Genomic DNA, 21,046 nt, shown 5'->3' with positions numbered 1-21,046 from the left:
TAACATGTCCATAGAGAAGTTATGTGAGTTTTGAGATTTTAACCAATTATTTTATAAGTCTCCTGCCCCCTCCCAACCAAAGAATACTCATACTCCAAGAGCTCCCAATCAGCAAAATCAGAGGGTTTTGCCGGCTTCCAACTATTTTCTTAACGCAAATGGATTAAAGGCAATGTACCATCCTAGACTGCATCCCACTTAACATCAGGTGCGATTGTGGTCAAATACCTGCCTTGTTCTGCATAAAAAAGGTACATTGATTGTACACAATATAAAACACGAAGTTAAAATGATTAAAAACTTTATTATAACAAAATTTTATATATTAAATTAGAAATCTCCATTTTAATTTCACATAGTCAAACAGAATAATACTGTTTCCTACTTTAATCACAAAGGAATGTAGGTACATACGTTAAATATCACATCCGCCACCCTAAAGTACTCTTAACCTATTTTGTCATTTGTGAAAATTGCACTTATACCAGACACCACAGGCTTACATGTAATGATTTATCCCAGCTTCTAACTACTTTAAGTACCAGTGATTCATACAATGTCATGTCCCCAGCACTATTTATACTTTTCAAAGAATTTTCGACTTTATTGCGCGTTACATTTGGGTCAAAATGCTGAATACCAATTCATTCATACACAATAGTCCCGTTCACAGTTTCCCCTGCATGAAGGGCTTGAGGTACTTGTGAAAGGACTCGTCGACGGGTTGCTGGTTGAGCGGACTTCTCATGGCCTCTGCCATCAGCCGCTCGTACACGCGACCGTCGTATGCGCCCAGGGTTGAATGCAGGATCTAGTTTGAAAAAAAAAAAAGCACTATCAAAGGAATATTCGGGCATTTCCATTAGGTATTTCTATTGATGGGACTGATTCTCTCACTATTCAGCATCATCATCGTCATTTCAGCCAGGACGGTCCATTGCTGATCATAGGCTTCCCCCATTAATTCCATATTGTCCGGTTGTTTTTTTAACCCCTCGTGGTAAGCTAAATATGCATGGCCGTTTCTTCAGGTTAGCGTACCATCCCTACATTGTCAACATTCCACCAGCTCGCACTAAGCGTTTCGATGACTCTTATAATGCGAACAGCTAGGGACTGAAATTCGCTGCATGCTGCTGTCTTTCCTGAACACTATAATCCGGGCCTTTTCAAAGCGTGAGGGAATAGGCACTTACAGGGCAGATATGTACCATCTTGGACTGCATCTCACTTAACACCAGGTGGGATTGCGGTCAAATACATGCCTTGTCATAACTCGTGGTCTAACCTCGTCTCGCAGGTCAAAAGCGTCCACCAGTCCCACAGCATCGGGCCGTAGCTGCGTCAGCAGGCGCTCGTACAGACAGCGTCAAATAGTTAGTGACACCTAAAGTAGCCAATAAGTTCGCAGCACGTCTTTATTCATCATCATCATCATCATTTCAGCCACAGGACGTCCACTGCTGAACATAGGCCTCCCCCAATGCTTTCCATGTTGATCGATTGGTAGCGGCCTGCGTCCAGCGCTTCCCTGCTACCTTTACGATGTCGTCGGTCCACCTTGTAGGTGGACGTCCCACGCTGCGTTTTCCGGTACGCGGCCTCCATTCCAGAACCTTTCTGCCCCATCGGCCGTCAGTTCTGCGTACTATGTGCCCTGCCCATTGCCACTTCAGCTTGCTAATACGTCGGGCTATGTCAGCGACTTTGGTTCGTTTACGGATCTCCTCATTTCTGATTCGATCTCGCAAAGAAACACCAAGCATAGCCCTCTCCATAGCACGCTGTGCAACTTTGAGCTTCTGTATAAGGCCTATAGTGAGAGGCCACGTTTCCGAGCCATAAGTTATCACTGGTAACACACATTGGTTATACACTCTAGTCTTCAGGCATTGAGGTAATTTGGACGAAAAGATGTCTTTATTGCTATTGGAAAAAGGTTGCGTTATCAACTTATCAGTCATATTGGGTGTCACCAACTATTTGACGCTGACTGTACCACGCCTGCATCTGTTCATGGCCTTACACTACTGTCCCCGCCGGGAATGGAAGCGTGGACTGACCTCGTCTCGCAGGTCGAAGGCATCCACCAACCCTACAGCGTCGGGCCGTAGCTGCGTCAGCAGGCGCTCGTACAGACAGCGTCAAATAGTCACACCTAAAGTAGCCAATAAGTTCGCAGCACGTCTTTATTGCTATTGGAATAAGGTTGTGTTAATATCAACTTATTGGCAACATTTGGTGTCACCAACACCAACTTTTTAATGTTGAATGTACCATGCCTGCATCTATTCATGGCTCTACACTACTGTCCCCGCCGGGAATAGAAGCGTGGACTAACCTCGTCTCGCAGGTCGAAAGCGTCCACCAGTCCCACAGCGTCGGGCCGTAGCTGCGTGAGCAGGCGCTCGTACCACGCCTGCATCTGCTCGATGTCGCGCTCAGATATCGATGTGAACTGCAAATACAAAATAAATTATTGCTGCGCACAAAACATGATTAACAAAAAAAGATCAAGATTACTTATTTTGATAGGCAATAGGCATATTGGGCATGGTAAGACATCGGTTCGTTTGAGTCAAGGAAGATTTGTGACTTCATTTGACGTGTGAGATATGTCACGCAAAATTTCACGGCAATGCGCTTTTTAGGGTTCCGTAGCCAAATGGCAAAAAACGGGACCCTTATAGATTCGTGATGTCTGTCTGTCCGTCCGTATGTCACAGCCATTTTTTTCCGAAACTATAAGAGCTATACTGTTGAAACTTGGCAGGTAGATGTATTCTGTGAACCGCATTAAGATTTTGATGCGAAAATAAAAAAATTATAATAAATATTAGGGGCTCCCCATATTTAGAACTGAAACTGAAAATTTTTTTTTCATCAAACACATACGTGTGGGGTATTTATGGATAGGTCTTCAAAAATGATATCGAGGTTTCTAAAATATTTTTTTCTAAACCGAATAGTTTGCGTGACAGACGCTTCCAAAGTGGAAAAAAGTTGATCCCCCCCCTCTAACTTCTAAAATAAGAAAATGAAAAATCTAAAAAAAACATATGATGTATAGCCTGACCAGGAACATAAAAACCCTCGCCATGTTGCGGAAAACTAATGGTACTAATTTCTTTTAATGGCAACAGTAACTAAAAACTTCATTGACATGTCACCTTGCATGTCAGTCTATTGCTGTCAAAGTGTAAACAAACTTTATTTTAAATGTGCGCAATTGATTTTGTGAATGAAATTGCTAAAATCTTTTTATAGTCGTGAAAGAAAAGTGGTTCACAATGTGTTAAAGTATTTGTCGAAGAGAAATACCAAAGGTTCGGACAATATTTTCATTGAACAATGTTTCCAATAAAGGTTGTCAAATTGACTGACATGTTTATCGTATAGTACAGTCCACTATGAAAATTAGCTGTGGTTTGTTTCAACTACCTATTTTAAAGTTTTTTGTCACTTTCTAAAAGTTGAATTTTATGGAATTGGGAAAGAAGTACCGAGTTTGAAGCGTTCATGAGCAGACATTGCAGTTGAATATTCAAGTTCTGAATTTGATTATTGATGAATAATAAAATAAATCCTACTAGTTCGATTGATGGTTTCATTTAATTTATTTAAACCAGGTTACCTATAATAATATTTTTTCGTTAATTTATGAAAATATCAAATTAGCCCGTAATCCTGAATCCTGATACATAAAGTTAGCCTATTAATTTAACACAGGTACGACTGTACTCAGTGTTGCACTATCAAATGCAATTGAAGCGCCTCTATGCCAGGGTTTTTATGTTCCTGGTCAGGCTATACATACTATAAAACTACCAACGAAAATTATTTTTAACGAGATCTAATACATAAGTAGTTTTTTTTAATACCTCGTAAATCGTAAACCGCTTATTACCGCGTAATCTTTCATACAAATAAATTAAATTAAAAAAAATAATAATTCATAAATCAATGGTACGGAACCCTTTGTGCGTGAGTCCGACACGCATTTGTTATTTATAAAACTAGTTCTTAAAGTTCCTGGCTTGAGGTTCACTTACCCTTAACAAGTCGCCGACGCACTGCAGGGCCCAGTACAGGGTGTAGAGCTCCACGAGTCGCATCATGACGTCACGCAGTGCGCTGCTAGCGCCCTGCACTGACTTCACGGTTTCTTCCAAGTAGCAAGATAGCAGGATCGCGCGGCAATGAGCCTGGATAATAAATTGGGTTAACGTGTTAAGTTTAAAAAAGAAAAAAATATATTTATCGTATTAAAATTGAAGATTAATCTATTCAGGAATCCTTGAGGTTGAGGACCAAAAGGATGCAACAGCAACAAACTGTATTGGCAACATTCAATACCAACTTTATCAAAGTTACACAAGTGACATGGCCAATTCCCAAAACCCAAGTCATATAGCCATAAACAAAAGAATGTTGTTAGGTAGGTACCTCTGAAGCAGAAGTAAGCTGGACTGACGTCATGTTCCATGCGTCTTCGTAAGACATGCCGGTCTTCTGTCGTTTTTCGATGTTCGCCACGCACAGGCTTATTTTACTGTAATAAAAATTTTGCCAATAAGTATAGGATAAAAGTTTCTATAAGTGTTAGTCTACTTATGATCGTCTTTAATTCTTTTAAACATTCTTTGATGGGGCAGTTACACTATGCGCGATGTTGATAATAAACACGCAGTTCGCACGTTTCGATATGCATTTTGCGCGTGTTCGCGATTGTGTTCGATCATTTTCGCGTAGTGTAACTGCGCCATGATGATTTTTCGAAGATTTCCACCGGTCATTTTACAGTCGGTTGTACAGTTACGAGTACAACAAGTCAACAACACAACCATTGATATGATACAAAATTGCTACTTGTGAAATATAAGTGTTTCGATTTTTTAAACAAAAAGTAATTTTAAACAGGACTTTCACAGCACAGTTTGGCCGCAATAAAGTCTAAAAAGAACCCAATAAGTCACTGACCTGGCAGAGACGCGCTGGAAGCCCTGTATAATGCCTTCAATAGAGTTGTCCCACGGCGGGTGGCGGCGCCCCACGGCCGCCTCGGCCAAGTAAGCTACCGTCGGCGTCAGCGAGTTGCCGCCTACAGCTTGCTGCCACGCCTTTACTAGGTACCTGAAACAAATAAAGTCGGTAAGATGAACCAATGACGTCAAAATTGATGATTAGTGGTCGACATCAAGAATGCCACTCCAAAAATTTTAGGTGCGCGGCTATTGTATTGAATTAGCTGAGAGTCTTTGACCAGTGTGTTGCCAGTGATGGTATACGGATTTGAGACGTGGTTGCTTACTATGGACCTCATAAGAAGGCTTAAGGTCACCCAAAGGGCGATGGAGCGTGCTATGCTCGGAGTTTCCCTGTGTGATCGAATCAGAAATGAGGAGATCCGCAGGAGAACCAAAATGTCCGATATAGCTCGCAGAATTGCTAAAATCAAGTAGCAGTGGGTGGGGCACATAGTTGGTAAAGATTATGGACGTTGGGGCAGAAAATTTCTCGAGTGGTGACCACGGGCCGGAAGATGTAGCGTGGACAGGCCCAACACTAGGTGAAGGTCTTGGGAAGAGCCTGGATGCGGGCAGCGCAGGACCAGTTGTTTTGGAAATACTTGGGAGAGGCTATTCTCCAGCAGTGGTCGTCATTTGGCTGGAACAACGGGTGTTTCTTTTTTATCCACAACGAGGAAGCTCTTGGCTTGTAGTATCTCACCCGGAATCCTCAACCACTGAGGAACTGGTTATCTTACCTCTAACTGCCGGAACACAGCAATGCTGTTAACATTGTTGTTATAGCGACAGACTTAGGTAAGATGGTGGTAGCTAGCCAGGCGGACTTAGAACAAGCCCTACCGCCAACCAAACCGAACAGAAAAAATCTGACCCCACTGGGAATCGAACCCGGGACCTCTGCGTCTGAAGCAGGTGGCTTACCACTAGACCACAGAGGCGTGTTGATGACGCACCTGGCCGTCTGATAGCTTTGAAGCGGCATGCTCGCTCCACGCAAGCGGCCGCTTCGCCCGTGCTGTCGGCCTTGAGGAAACAAGCGAGGGTGTGTAACTGGGGTCACAGCTAGAACACAACTGGGGTCACATCTCTGTTGAAGACAAACCTGGCGGTCTGCAGCAGCAGCACGGTGTTCTCGCCCTCGTAGGTGCAGGCGGCGGTCACGAGCCCGTACATGAGCGGCAGGCTGGACGACAGCATGTAGCCGTGCCCGCCGCACGCGAGCCGGCAGCGCTCCACGCACGCGGCCGCCTCCGCCGTGCTGACTGCTTTGAGGCAGTATGCTAGGACGGGACTATTCCCACCTCTCGTTCCCACCGCTGCAACTCCTGTGTAGCCAGGATCTAAGCTTGTCCGCCATAAAAAACCCAACCAATGAAGGTCAAGTTTGTCCCGGGGGGAACATAGGAGGTATGCTAGGACGTGTAACGCAAGCGGCCGCTTCTGCCGTGCTGACAGTCTTGAGGCAGTATGCTAGGGCGTGTAACTTGGGTTACATCGAGGGTTGATGACGCACCTGGCGTCAGACAGCCTTTCAGCGGCATGCTAGGGCATGTAACTTTAGTTACATTGAGGGTTGATGACGCACCGGGCCGTCTGATATCCTTGAAGCGGCATGCTCGCTCCACGTAAGCGGCCGCTTCAGCCGTGCTGACGGCTTGGAGGCGGCACGCTAGGGCGAGTAACTTTGAGGGTTAACTGGGGTCCCATCGAGGGTTGATGACGCACCTGGTCGTCTGATAGCCTTGAAGCGGCATGCTCGCTCCACGCAAGGGGCGGCACGCTAGGGCGGGTAACTTGGGTGACATTGAGGGTTAACTGGGGTCACGTCGAGGGTTAACTGGGGTCCATCGAGGGTTAACTGGGGTCACATCTCTGTTGAAGACAAACCTGGCGGTCTGCAGCAGCAGCACGGTGTTCTCGCCCTCGTAGGTGCAGGCGGCGGTCACGAGCCCGTACATGAGCGGCAGGCTGGACGACAGCATGTAGCCGTGCCCGCCGCACGCGAGCCGGCAGCGCTCCACGCACGCGGCCGCCTCCGCCGTGCTGACTGCCTTGAGGCAGTATGCTAGGACGGGACTATTCCCACCTCTCGTTCCCACCACTGCGACTCCTGTGTAGCCAGGATCTACAGCTTGACCGCCAATAACCCAACCAGTGAAGGTCAAGTTTGTCCCGGGGGAAGGTTAAACTGTCATTGGACCCGCAACGAAATTAATCAGAAGAGCATATGAGTATGCTAGGACGTGTAACGCAAGCGGCCGCTTCGGCCGTGCTAACAGCCTTGAGGCAGCAGGCTAGGGCGTGTAACTGGGGTCACACCGAGGGTTGATGGTGATGACGCACCGGGCCGTCTAATAGCCTTCAAGCGGCATGCTAGGGCATGTAACTTTAGTTACACTGAGGGTAGATGACGCATCTGGTCATCTGATAGTCTTGAAGCATCATGCTTGCTCCACGCAAGTGGCCGCTTCGGCCGTACTGACGGCTTTGAGGCAGCACGCGAAGGCGGGTAACTTTGAGGCTTAACTGGGGTTACATTGCGTGTTATCTGGAGTTACATTGAGGGTTAACTGGAGTCACATTGAGGGTTAACTGCGGTCACATCGAGGGTAAATGACAAACCTGGCCGTCTGCAGCAGCAGCACAGTGTTCTCGCCCTCGTAGGTGCAGGCGGCGGTCACGAGCCCGTACATGAGCGGCAGGCTGGACGACAGCATGTAGCCGTGCCCGCCGCACGCGAGCCGGCAGCGCTCCACGCACGCGGCCGCCTCCGCCGTGCTGACAGCCTTGAGGCAGTATGCTAGGACGCGACTATTCCCACCTCTCGTTCCCACCGCTGCAACTCCTGTGTAGCCAGGATCTAAGCTTGACTACCATAAAAAAACCAACCAATGAAGGTCAAGTTTGTCCCGGGGGGAAGTTTAACTGTCATTGGACCCGCAACGAAATTAATCAGAAGAACATAGGAGGAGTATGCTAGGACGTGTAACGCAAGCGGCCGCTTCTGCCGTGCTGACAGCCTTGAGGCAGTATGCTAGGGCGTGTAACTTGGGTTACATCGCGGTTTGATGACGCAACTGGCGACTGACAGCCTTTATGCGGCATGCTAGGGCATGTAACTTTAGTTACATTGAGGGTAGATGACGCATCTGGCCATCTGATCGTCTTGAAGCATCATGCTTGCTCCACGCAAGTGGCCGCTTCGGCCGTACTGACGACTTTGAGGCAGCACGCGAAGGCGGGTAACTTTGAGGCTTAACTGGGGTTACATTGCGTGTTATCTGGGGTTACATTGAGGGTTAACTGGAGTCACATTGAGGGTTAACTGCGGTCACATCGAGGGTAAATGACAAACCTGGCCGTCTGCAGCAGCAGCACCGTATTCTCGCCCTCGTAGGTGCAGGCGGCGGTCACGAGCCCGTACATGAGCGGCAGGCTGGACGACAGCATGTAGCCGTGCCCGCCGCACGCGAGCCGGCAGCGCTCCACGCACGCGCCCGCCTCCGCCGTGCTGACTGCCTTAAGACAGTATGCTAAACGGGACTACTCCCAGCTCTCGTTCCCACCGCTGCAACTCCTGTGTAGCCAGGATCTACAGCTTGACCTAACCCAACCAATGAAGGTCGTTTGTCCCGGGAAGTTTAACTGTCATTGGACCCGCAACGAAATTAATCAGAAGAACATAGGAGGAGTATGCTAGGACGTGTAACGCAAGCGGCCGCTTCTGCCGTGCTCACGGCCTTGAGACAGTATGCTAGGGCGTGTAACTTGGGTTACATCGCGGGTTGAAGACGCACCGGGCCGTCTAATAGCCTTCAAGCGGCATGCTAGGGCATGTAACTTTAGTTACACTGAGGCTTGATGACGCACCTGGCCGTCTGATAGCCTTGAAGCGGCATGCTCGCTCCACGCAAGCGGCCGCTTCGGCCGTACTGACGGCTTTGAGGCAGCACGCGAAGGCGGGTAACTTTGAGGCTTAACTGGGGTTACATTGCGTGTTAACTGGGGTTACATTGAGGGTTAACTGGAGTCACATTGAGGGTTAACTGCGGTAACATCGAGGGTAAATGACAAACCTGGCGGTCTGCAGCAGCAGCACCGTATTCTCGCCCTCGTAGGTGCAGGCGGCGGTCACGAGCCCGTACATGAGCGGCAGGCTGGACGACAGCATGTAGCCGTGCCCGCCGCACGCGAGCCGGCAGCGCTCCACGCACGCGGCCGCCTCCGCCGTGCTGGCTGCCTTAAGGCAGTATGCTAGGAGGGGACTATTCCCACCTCTCGTTCCCACCGCTGCAACTCCTGTGTAGCCAGGATCTACAGCTTGACCTAACCCAACCAATGAAGGTCGTTTGTCCCGGGGGGAAGTTAAACTGTCATTGGACCGGCAACGAAATTAATCAGAAGAACATAGGAGGTATGGTAGGACGTGTAACGCAAGCGGCCGCTTCGGCCGTGCTGACGGCCTTGAGGCAGTATGCTAGGGCGTGTAACTTGGGTTACATTGAGGGTTGATGACGCACCGGGCCGTCTGATAGCCTTCAAGCGGCATGCTAGGGCATGTAACTTTAGTTACATTGAGGGTAGATGACGCATCTGGCCATCTGATAGTCTTGAAGCATCATGCTTGCTTCACGCAAGTAGCCGCTTCGGCCGTACTGACGGCTTTGAGGCAGCACGCTAGGGCGGGTAACTTTGAGGCTTAACTGGGGTTACATGCGTGTTATCTGGGGTTACTTGAGGGTTAACTGGAGTCACATTGAGGGTTAACTGCGGTCACATCGAGGGTAAATGACAAACCTGGCGGTCTGCAGCAGCAGCACCGTGTTCTCGCCCTCGTAGGTGCAGGCGGCGGTCACGAGCCCGTACATGAGCGGCAGGCTGGACGACAGCATGTAGCCGTGCCCGCCGCACGCGAGCCGGCAGCGCTCCACGCACGCGGCCGCCTCCGCCGTGCTGACGGCCTTGAGGCAGCACGCTAGGGCGTGCAGCTGGGGATAAATAAATAAATAAATATCCTTGGACATTTTACACTGCGCTTCTAGTCCCAAACTCCTATGGGTACTAGACAACGGATATAAACATACTGAATTTTTTTTTTGTAAATACATGCATATTATACTTAGAAAACACTCAGTCCAATACAAACAAATATGTTCATGCACACAAATGTTTGTACTGTGCGGGAATCGAACCCGCTACCTCCGGAATAGTAGTCCGTTTCGAACCACTACACCAAACGGCAAATAAATAATCTTTATTCACAAATATCATTTCCTGTGATGTAATAAACCACAGCTTCTGCACTAGGCTCGCAGGCCTGTGTCGCAGTAGTTGTGTTGAGTGAGCATTACTGATTACATTTTTACATTAAATATACAGCTCCAATTCCTTATCAGGTGACTATTATTGTGGTTTTTTAAAGATTATGAATCATAAATATTGTGATATATGAACAAATTATGTGTGTGTGTGTGTGTTAGTGTTGTGTTTGAGTTTGTTTGATATGAAGCTACGAAAATGGTCAAAGTTAGAGAAGTGAGTGAACTCCACAACCACAATGTTTATTTTTATTACGCCCCTTATGGCTGGCAGACTGCGAACCGATCTTTTAGCCTCACTATAAATCTGTCTGATAACAAACTGTATCGACCAAAGGGGTGCGCAATCCTTATTTATTTATTTTATGGAAAACAAACAGCATATATGCATTATTAATAGATGAGGCGGTTAAGATCAAAAATGCCTTACATAGTTTTCACAAATAGCATATCAAGATACAATCCAAAACAAAACCATTTAGCATGCAGTATAACTACAATATATAAAAAAAGTTTAAACAATACAGAAAATACCTACCAAAGCCATACCAAAATAGCAGAATATTAAGCAGTAAACAGATACTTCAACTTTTTACCGGGAGAGTGCTAAGTAGTGTCGCCAAAGAATTCCTTATTACTTTGATTTTTGAAGTAGTTTGGTCTCACAATATGAAAAAGGTCAACATTTTCATAATAATTGCTGTTAAAAGTTTTGAAAACTCTGTTAAAGAAGGAATTGCGTCCATAATTAGTGGTACATGCATCAACGTGAAGTCTAAGATAATTTCTCCTGACATTGGCACGAGTTGGCACCTGTAACTTGATTCGCGAAAGAAGCTCACTGCAGTCTATTTTACCATTAATTAGGTTATGGAGGAAGGTAAGATCAGCGACTTCTCTTCGCAGTTTTAATGGAAGTAGATGATGATGCTTACAGTCAGCCTCGTAAGTCGTGCCCATTATCCGGTGTTTGAAGTTTAAAAATCTAAGAAACTTTTTCTGACACATGAGGGACACACTCACCTCGGGCAGCCGCTCCAGGTCGCCGGCGTCCAGCTCGGCGGTGACGTTGTTGTACATGGCCCACAGCCACTGCGCGCTCAGCCGGCACGCGTGCCCGACGCGATGACGTCACGCGTCCAGGGCGGGGCTCAGGTGACACATGAGGGACACACTCACCTCGGGCAGCCGCTCCAGGTCGCCGGCGTCCAGCTCGGCGGTGACGTTGTTGTACATGGCACACAGCCACTGCGCGCTCAGCCGGCACGCGTGCCCGACGCGATGACGTCACGCGTCCAGGGCGGGGCTCAGGTGACACATGAGGGACACACTCACCTCGGGCAGCCGCTCCAGGTCGCCGGCGTCCAGCTCGGCGGTGACGTTGTTGTACATGGCCCACAGCCACTGCGCGCTCAGACGGAACGCGTGCACCGACGCGATGCCTGCCAGTAGTTTATGCTGCTGCGTCACGTAGTCCAGGATTTGGGGTTCTGGTTCGCTGGGTGAGTAAAAGGTGAGAGTAAGAGATAAAATTCATTCAAATTAGTCATAATATGTACTGCGAACTATGTAATAAGGCGACCACGAGCAAGTATCGTGTCTCGTGGTTAATGCTCAGTCGGGTAATCTCACTCATTTGACCTATTACTCTTACTCGGCACTATCACACTCGCTCGATCTATCATCATACTCACTTGGGCTAAAGCCGTCACTGATCACTCACTCTGGGAAGTCGAATCTTAACTTCGCACTCCTCCTATGTTCTTCTGATTAATTTTGTTACGGGTCAATGACAGTTTCACTTTCCCACTGGTTGGGTTTGTATTGGCGGTCAGGCTGTAGATCCTGGTTACACAGGAATGGCAGCGGTGGGGAAGAGAGGTTCGAATAGTCCCTGATTACTAACTCTGACACAATCATTCGCTCTTATACTCACTTGGGCTTCGGCTGCGACTGCCTACGCACGGCTGAGTACCGTGTGGCGATGGTGACAGCTTTGGCCATGTACGTGCACATGTCTTGTACTATCACCACTCGCACGAACATCATCGTGCCGTATGTGAGCTTGGAGCTCGGTGCGTTCACGTATGTGCCGTCCTGTAGAAAAATACATAATGGAGGACTCAAACGCAATATTTATCTAGCAGTACATGAGTACGTAGCTTGACGTCTGCGACTGTTTGAAAAAATAATTAGAAATATGTTTTCTATCGTTACTCAAGGGCCGCTACTAACTTTTAATTTGATGGATTAACTACAATTAGATCTTGAAAATCAGTTTGTCGATAAGGAGGATCCATTTTCTGATGAACCTTTCAAAATTATTTTGATGATGATGTTAAAAATCTCTATACTCGTACAAATTGTCAATTTCGTGAGCGAACCCAAAATAATTGCGCCATTATTAAATTATTTAAACCCTTATTCGTATTATTGAGGTTAATGTACGTGATTTGTGTGAGTTATTGTTATTTTCGTCCCATATTGATAAGCGAATGTCATTTACGAAATGATAAAGAAATTGTAGACAATTTCATGCGTAATTTATGTAATTAACGTAGGCAAATAACGCAGTTATTAGAGATAAATTGATTTAAAACGAAAATAAATACAAATATTTGTTTACTTTAAATTAGAGATGAAACGGATATCCGGCAACTATCCGGTAGGCCGGATATCCGGCCTAAATTTACTATCCGGCCGGATACCGGATAGTAGCTCACTATCCGGCCGGATACCGGATATTAAAAAAACTACGAAAATTCCTATAATAAAATGAAACACATTAATCTTTGAGTCAAATATCAATAAAGTGGCTTATAATAATGACGGTTTTTATCTAAAGTCCAAAAAGTTACAAAAAAGCCATATTAAGGCCTTTCAAAAAACTAATTTCTTTTCTGGGCTATTCACTCTAATGACGAATACATAAATAGTAAATATATTTTAATTCCCATTTATTGTCCTGAAGCAGTGGTAGGGTTAATACTGGGACGTGTAAAAGTGCTTTTTTAAGCCTATTTGCAGAAATAAATGAGTTTTAATGAGTTTTTAGTTTTTTAATGTCGAAATATTGCCAAATAAAACAGGCGATCTTTTTTTTCACTGATGGTCCGATGACATACAGGGTGACTTTGAAATCGTTGGCATCCTTTTAATATAAGACTACTCATGATACATGGTGCATTCCCCAAATACACTCAGCGGCACGGAATTTGGCCCAAGCCTAAACAACCAGATATGAGGCCAAATAGGTGTTGTATGCCTAAGTATCGTGTGACATGTTAACAGAACATTTGTTTTTGTTAATTTAAGAGGCTAGATTCATAAAAAAATGCTTCTGTTTAACTTTTGTGACTCTAGAAACGCATTTCGTTGTTGTAGCGCAAAGAGTACGGGTAAAGTTTAAATTCGATATTAAATGTTTTAAGGGTTGGGCGTTTTGTTTCTTGTTTTTAAATTAATCTTAGGGTTATTCTCGTCTCCATAATTTAAGAATAATCCCCGTTACTCCAGCTCAAGTTGCTCAAATAGTGTTACTAAGAAGTCGAGGCCGTCCGCAGCGGGAGAAGGCAGTTTAGGCTTGGGCCAAATTCCGTGCCGCTGAGTGTATGAGACAACTCCAATGAGATTTTTTGTCATTAATTTAACTATGTCTTTGTATTAGTGTGCTCTAAAAAAGAGTTTAAAACTATTGTACAGCACATCATCCTATATATTTGTTGCAAAATAACACTTAATACATTGAAATAAGATGCCACAATATGAAGATTGATGTTCTGTCGTCTGTACAAGATTTCAAATATTGAAATTTTAATTCATTTGATATGACTCATATTTGGGGAATCATGAGTAGTCTTATTTTAAAAAGAATGCCAACGATTTCAAAGTCACCCTGTATAATGCAGTTCATTCAGATTACGCAGCAAGTGTACTTATTGAATTTTCGCTATTCAATCACATACTCACGATGGCAACCGAAATCGCCCGAATTGATCTGCCCCTTAGACGAGTGGCAAAATCTGACATTCTATTCGAACGAATTCGATTTTCGAAAAGTGTGACTTGTCTAGTCTACTAGACCTACTGATCGCGTTCGAAGCACCTGTGCAGCGCTAAACTCGTTACGACATGCAACATGACAATGGGACAACTATCCGGCCGCCGGATATCCGGCTATCCGGCCTAGCAGCTCGCCGGATATCCGGTATCCGGTATCCGGCCAAACAACTATCCGTTTCATCTCTACTTTAAATAACTGTAGATAAAGGGAAGAAAAGGTCTTTTTCCATTAGCAATTAGGTTAATAAATATTGGCTGGAAACAAAAATAATATTGAGTCTAGTTCCGTAAAAATGCGACGCTAGATGTTAATTCTTACCTCAAGTACTTTAGAGTTCTTCATCAGCATGTGATCCCTTGGTATCCTCACTTGTTCGAAGCCAAGGAAGCCGTTGTTGGTGCCATTCATGCCAAGTTTGGCGCCAATCTCGCCAACTTTGATGCCAGGCATTGGCATGTGGGTTTCTTCGTCGCGGAGCTGTACGATGAAAGGATGGATGCCGTGGCACTTCCCTTTGGTGTATAGTTGGGCCATGACGATGCAATAGTTGGCGGTGTGGGCCACTGTGGAATACAGAAGGTATTTTAAAGTCAGCTGTCTACAATATGCTGAGAGTTTTAACTCTATGGATCAATTATGCTAGTAGGCTTTGCTTTCATCATCATCATCATCATTTCAGCCACAGGACGTTCACTGCTGGACATAGGCCTCCTCCATGACTCCACATCGCATGGTTGGTAGCTTTTGGCTTTGCTATACCTAGCATTATATCAGCCAACCCCTTGACAAAGGCTTTTTCGAAAAATTTCTACAACGATCATTCCTACGCTGCTCGCATTCAGGTGCTTCGACGACCTTCACCAGGTTGTCGGTTCACCGAGTGGGAGGCCTACCAAACATTGCGTTTTCTGATCCGTGGTCGCCACTCGAGAACTTTTCTGGCCCAACGGCCATTAGTTCTAAAAGCTTCTTGTGCCAATCAATTCGACGATTCAACGGGTTACCCTTACGGGAGATTTCAATTTTCCGTAAGGGTAACCGACATAGCCCGTTAGAGTTAGGTATATAATTTGAGTTTTCAATAGATTTAACAATTTGTAGTTAGGTAGATTTGTGATATTAATTACGAGATAAGTTAATCTCATTACAATTTGTTTAATCATTGATTAATGGATATTTTATCATCTAGTTATAATTTATTTTGTTTGGTAAGTATACTGATTTATTAGGTTTTATAAGAAAGTTCCGGCTTAGATTTTAGTCTTTATTTTTGCGTAGCAACAGAGCATTGAAAATCTGATTTTTTGTCAAAAAATGTGTCTTTTTCCCCTGTGTAAGTTTCCACGGTTAACAGGCCGCGTTTTTAATGTTGTGTTAGCTAGGCATTTAATCTATACTAATATTATAAATGTCTCGCTTTCATGTCTAAACCACCGAACCGACTTTGATGAAATTTGCCATAGAGAAAGATTGAGTCCCGGGAAAGGACATAGGATAGTTTTTATCTGTGTATAAGTTTGTCTGTGACAGACAAAATTCCACGCAGGCGAAGCCGCGGGCGGAAAGCTAGTATTTGAATATGGCATGGGTTACTTTAAACTGAGTGTCAAGCATAGACAGAATAATGATGTCATAATACATACATAAACTGATTCGTGATCGACAAGGCCACTTGGGAAGTTGAACTCTGTCTGTATAAATTATGAGAATATGTTTAACATAATTTCCCCAATTTATTTATGATATACAATTAAATACTTAGGTAATGATTGTACAAAACTGAGCCTGTGTGTCAAGTTTTAAACAACTAATTCTAAATACATTGATACTGACTTCCTACAAAAGTTACAGTAAATAAACACGATGATTTGTTGGTACTTTTTACGCATTGGGGGTCTAAAAATAGAATCAAGGGTCCAGATCTTTATGAATAACTTGGAGAACACAGTCGTTGTTTTCTCTGTTATTACATAGTGCTGAAAAAGTTTTCTTAACAGCGAACCTATCTTATAGTAAAGATTTCAATGTTTGTATGAGAAATCCATCACTTCGTAACTGCAAGCTAAGAAAATTCATACTTTCCAAAAGCAGTAAAAAATAAAGACTTATTTTTAGTTCTGTTTTGGTTTACGACTGTAATATGTTTGATTGCCGGACGTGCGATAACTTTTATACTAACTGTATGTGAGAGACCGAAATCATGAGGCGACATAAATAATATCGTAAATTCCATATTATACATCATGTCATGTCCCAAAATTCAGCGATAAGCAGGCGCCGTAGATTTGACATGGTCATGACTACTTCTTCATCTATCTTAATTTTTTTTCTTATTATTCCTAAAGTAGTCATGACCATGTCCACCCTACGGCGCCGGCTTATCGTTGAATGTTGGGACACGTATGAAGGTATACTCACGTCCGCCGGGCCACCACTTATATGACGTCAGAGTGGGGCTGTGTAGCACGAACTCTTTAGTGGTCGGGTCATAAGTGGCTGTCGTCTCCAGACCGCGCACGAATGTCCCGTGGCCCAGTTCCGTCTAAAACAAAATGCTTTGTTGTAGTTCAGTACCTATTATTGTTTATTTTAGACTGCGTTTTCTAGTTTAAGAAACCTCAGGCATATCTGCTTGGTCTGTGGTTGATTGGTAGATAATTTTTCCTGGCAATAAGTCTCTCATATGTACTTTATGTATTTCTGCATGTGTAATAAAGACTGAATAAATAAATAAAAAATAAATGATCGACGACCGCCGCGCCGATCGAATCATTGAAACGTAAACGTATTTTCACCTGTTTAAAGTTCAGCAAGATTTGTACAGTAAGTGATGTTATTTTACTCATTTAGTATATTGTTTTAGGAATTTGGCAGGCAATGAACTTCGAGTTTTTAAGCCTAGACGCAGACCACCGACTTTTACTTGGCCGAAAGTTAGGCCCGATTTAATTTGTATGAAGAATCGGCCGATTCCACATCGATATCGTTTGCGCACTTCCATAGATGTTCATACTGATCAACAGCCCGACCCATCTATCGGCCAACTAAAAGTCGGTGGTTTGCGTCTAGTCTAAAAGTAGATAGTTACTTATTTAAGATGAGAAAAAGGCGCGCTAATTTATATCAGAGAGAATCATTGCATGTATTTACTTCACAAATTATCGAAATTTGCAATCATAATTGGCTTGTTTACATAACCTACCTGAGCATAAGTGCCAACGATGTCAAGGTTGAATGCTCTTCCGATCCAGTACGCCTGCTGCTCTACTGTGGCTTGACCCATGAGGGTTGGGATGAACATGACGTAATGCAGCGTGAGAGGAGACCCATCACGGAGGATCGCCGACCCAAGGGTGCCTCCTAGCACTGCCCTATTTGAAAAATAGAAACATAATCATACACTTGTTTGTGACAATCACAAATATGTTAGATAACAAAATAAGCATAAATTCAAGATTTGAAGAATAATATAATTATGCTGATAGTGTTAATTATTATTTAATTACGTAGCTAGATATATTTACCATTCCAATAAGTTAAAATGTAAATATTTTCTTCACAAGATTTTAAAATTAAAATAAGTATATTTGTTGTACATTTAACAAGACATGACATCCATAAATATGTATTTATTGCAGTTACATAGTTTGTGACATTTTTTGCAACATGTAGGTATCGGGTACTTAACATCCACTCTAATAGAGCTTGGCCATATTATAGCCATATTAATTGATAATTTAATTCTAACTGTTGTTCAAGATTTGATAATTAAGAGCCAAAGATTTCGCCGTATCGCGCGGCGCAGCGCTGCAACGCCGAGATTTTTATGTAAGACGACGCAGCATCGCACCGCCACCGCAACGCATCATGTGCTTTGGCTCTAAGGATCAAAATCACTGCTGTTTGCTCATCTAAAAACAAACACATCCAGTACTTGTCATCGGTCACCTCCAAAACAGGTTTTTTCCAAGTATTGTACAAAATAAAAACAATGTAATTGTAAAACATACATATAGTTTTCCATTCCTGTGTTTTCTTCCTCCTGAAGTCTCCTGATCATCTTGAAGAGCAGACATGCTTTCTTCACAGCTAATTGATAACTTTCCTTGTGGCTGAGATACTCTGCAGGTACTTCTTCTTCATGAATTCCTTCTTTTAGGACCATATCCTCTGAAACAATAATTAATTTTATTTGATGATAAATCAAACAGTTACATTTTTGGCAATATTCATAGATACTGTAATAACTTTGTTCCTATTGCCATCTAAATGCTGTAATAACCAATAGCCCACCATCTCTATGATAATTAAAGGTGAATAAAAATTGTATAGAAGTACAGGTAATAGTTCTCTCCAAGAGTTTCATCATACTTAACATGTATGTAAGTGCTATAAAAACAATTTTATTATTTTATTTGGTATAGAAAGTGCAAGAACAACCTTTAAATTTAGAACAGAAGGGCAATTATGAGCTTGTTGTAAACATTTCAAGTTTTGAGATAATAAGATGTTGATCTTTAACCTCTGCTTACTTAAATGTACGGTATTGACTAATTGTAGTTCTTAATAGAACAAAGATGTTACCTCGCTTTTTGCGTTCTTCGGTTTTGTCAGCGCCTCCATCGATCAAATTAGTTAGCTCAGTGATATTGAACGAGCACTGATCTCTCTCTTTTTGGAGATCGGCGTTAACTTTATTTACTGGTGCCATATCGATAGTTTACGCCTCCTATCAACACAGAAGGGGCAGCGCGACTGGCAAATTAAATACAAAACTAGTTCATTGCCCCGCTGTGACGTGTACAAAAGAAATCACGCAAAGTAGCGCAAAGCTACAATTTTGAAGAGAAGCAACTTCTGATGTGTTGCAGTCAATGACCAAACTTTTTGTAGCGAGCGGAAAGTTTTTATGATACAACTTGGATTGAAGATATCGCTAGTTTTTATACCTATACCTAGAGAACACAAATATATAATTTAATTATTTTTTTAAATTCATAAGTGTCATTGGACAGCTGATTGTTGACATATGATGACAATTGTTGAGGTTGACAACTGCTGTCAAACTGAAGAACATTTTTTTCTTTCCTTTTGTGAGAAATGATGGCAAAGGAATCACATTCAGTTCCAGTTCCAGTTTGTACTTCATATTTATTGTATAGGTCGCTCAACGAGATTGAGGTCTTCAACACAAGCAAACATTTGTATCTGTATTGTTTGTTTATGTTTTGTTTTAAAATATTCCATCAGTTTGAGCTCGTGTTTATTTGCCTCCACTTTAGTTGAGCCGGTTGAGCGACCCATAATAATATTTAAAGGCACTGGGTCTCTATCAGAAGGAACTCTAGGGGTGGAATCTCCATTGGCGTGAGTTAACGGGCAAGGAGATAATATCTTGGATGGTCGACAATCACTTTTCCTACAATTTAACGTTCCACCAAACTCAACACGCTCTCCTAGATAACCTCGCAGCCGCCTGCTCACACTTGACATGACACAACTGAATGACAGTTATCTTTTTCTGCGCATCAGTCGGGTGTTACGTTTAGGAATCACAAACCTTCCGCTCTACAGATTTATACAGATAACATAATATTAAGATTGGTACTATTAATCATCAATAATCATTTGCAGCATCTGAGTCCGGCGCCGACACGGCCAGCCTGACTATCGCACGGCCTCGTGCGCTTAGTCCAGGGTTTGTCCATCTGTAAACATTCAATTTCTCATTATCACAGCTCGTCCATTCCTGACTACAGAGTGTGCGAATATCAGATCGTAGAATCACAATAAATACAGCTGATCAGGGCGTGATGACCCTTAATGTATTAATACTAACAAATATCATAAAAGAGAACACCTATTGGCAGTATCAAATTGTTTGCATAGAATTTCGATTATATTGTTATAAGTACACTATCCTTAAAATATTACACAATTAGGAATTTTTGCTTTCCAGTCATTCCAGTGGCAACACTTCTAGAAATTTAGTTTTTTGCAAATTTAGTGTATTAATTAATGTGAAATAAATAAAATAATATTTACCGATGGAATGTAATGTTGTCCTTTTCAAGATTTGATGTTTCAGATCTCTTCTTACAATTAAAAACACTGCAATTCACCATTTTTATCGCAGCACGTTACTCTTCAATAGTGACATTTGGAATATGTCATTGGTGGCGCTGCAACTAGTTTTTATAAACTGAGTGAACCACTGGTCTACTTACATTGCTAGAGGGGATTGCCTGTCAGTTCCACTCCTGTTATTTCTGCTCTCTGCGCTCTCCTAGATAACCTCGCAGCCGCCTGCTCACACTTGACATGACACAACTGAATGACAGTTATCTTTTTCTGCGCATCAGTCGGGTGTTACGTTTAGGAATCACAAACCTTCCGCTCTACAGATTTATACAGATAACATAATATTAAGATTGGTACTATTAATCATCAATAATCATTTGCAGCATCTGAGTCCGGCGCCGACATATTTAAAAACTTGAAGACTTGGATGTATGGTGCCTTTTCCTACAAAAGTAGAGAATAGAAAAAAGAAAATAAATAATAGGGATGTATAACAGAGATAAAATGAAATCGATATTTCAATTAATAAAGTTCGCTTAAACTTAGTTGATGAA

At 43.3% G+C, this 21,046-nt stretch overlaps 1 protein-coding gene across 2 annotated transcripts; it reads right to left on the bottom strand.

Moving 5' to 3' along the window:
* Positions 1–359: 359 nt before the first annotated feature.
* Positions 360–19,421, bottom strand: LOC114356707 (acyl-CoA oxidase 1). 2 transcript variants are annotated; one of them, XM_028310030.1, is made up of 14 exons: positions 18,996–19,421; positions 18,422–18,581; positions 17,614–17,782; positions 16,830–16,953; positions 14,730–14,974; positions 12,285–12,445; positions 11,739–11,846; positions 11,372–11,426; positions 9,828–10,018; positions 4,981–5,133; positions 4,447–4,552; positions 4,053–4,205; positions 2,342–2,458; positions 360–811 (listed from the first exon to the last, which is right to left on the bottom strand). In XM_028310030.1, exons 1-14 carry the CDS (start codon positions 19,120–19,122, stop codon positions 668–670), a joined length of 2,013 nt encoding a protein of 670 aa, XP_028165831.1. In that variant the 5' UTR covers positions 19,123–19,421; the 3' UTR covers positions 360–667. The 2 variants fall into 2 exon arrangements, with proteins under 2 accessions (XP_028165831.1, XP_028165840.1); XM_028310039.1 differs by lacking the exon at positions 11,372–11,426 and having other exon boundaries at positions 11,684–11,846.
* Between the last annotated feature and the right edge of the window lie 1,625 nt (positions 19,422–21,046).

This window comes from Ostrinia furnacalis, unplaced genomic scaffold (assembly GCF_004193835.3).
Source record: "Ostrinia furnacalis isolate ACB-3 unplaced genomic scaffold, ASM419383v2 OfSCF0216, whole genome shotgun sequence".
NCBI classification, from domain to species: domain Eukaryota; kingdom Metazoa; phylum Arthropoda; class Insecta; order Lepidoptera; family Crambidae; genus Ostrinia; species Ostrinia furnacalis.
This window is presented reverse-complemented; position numbering and strand designations above follow the sequence as displayed.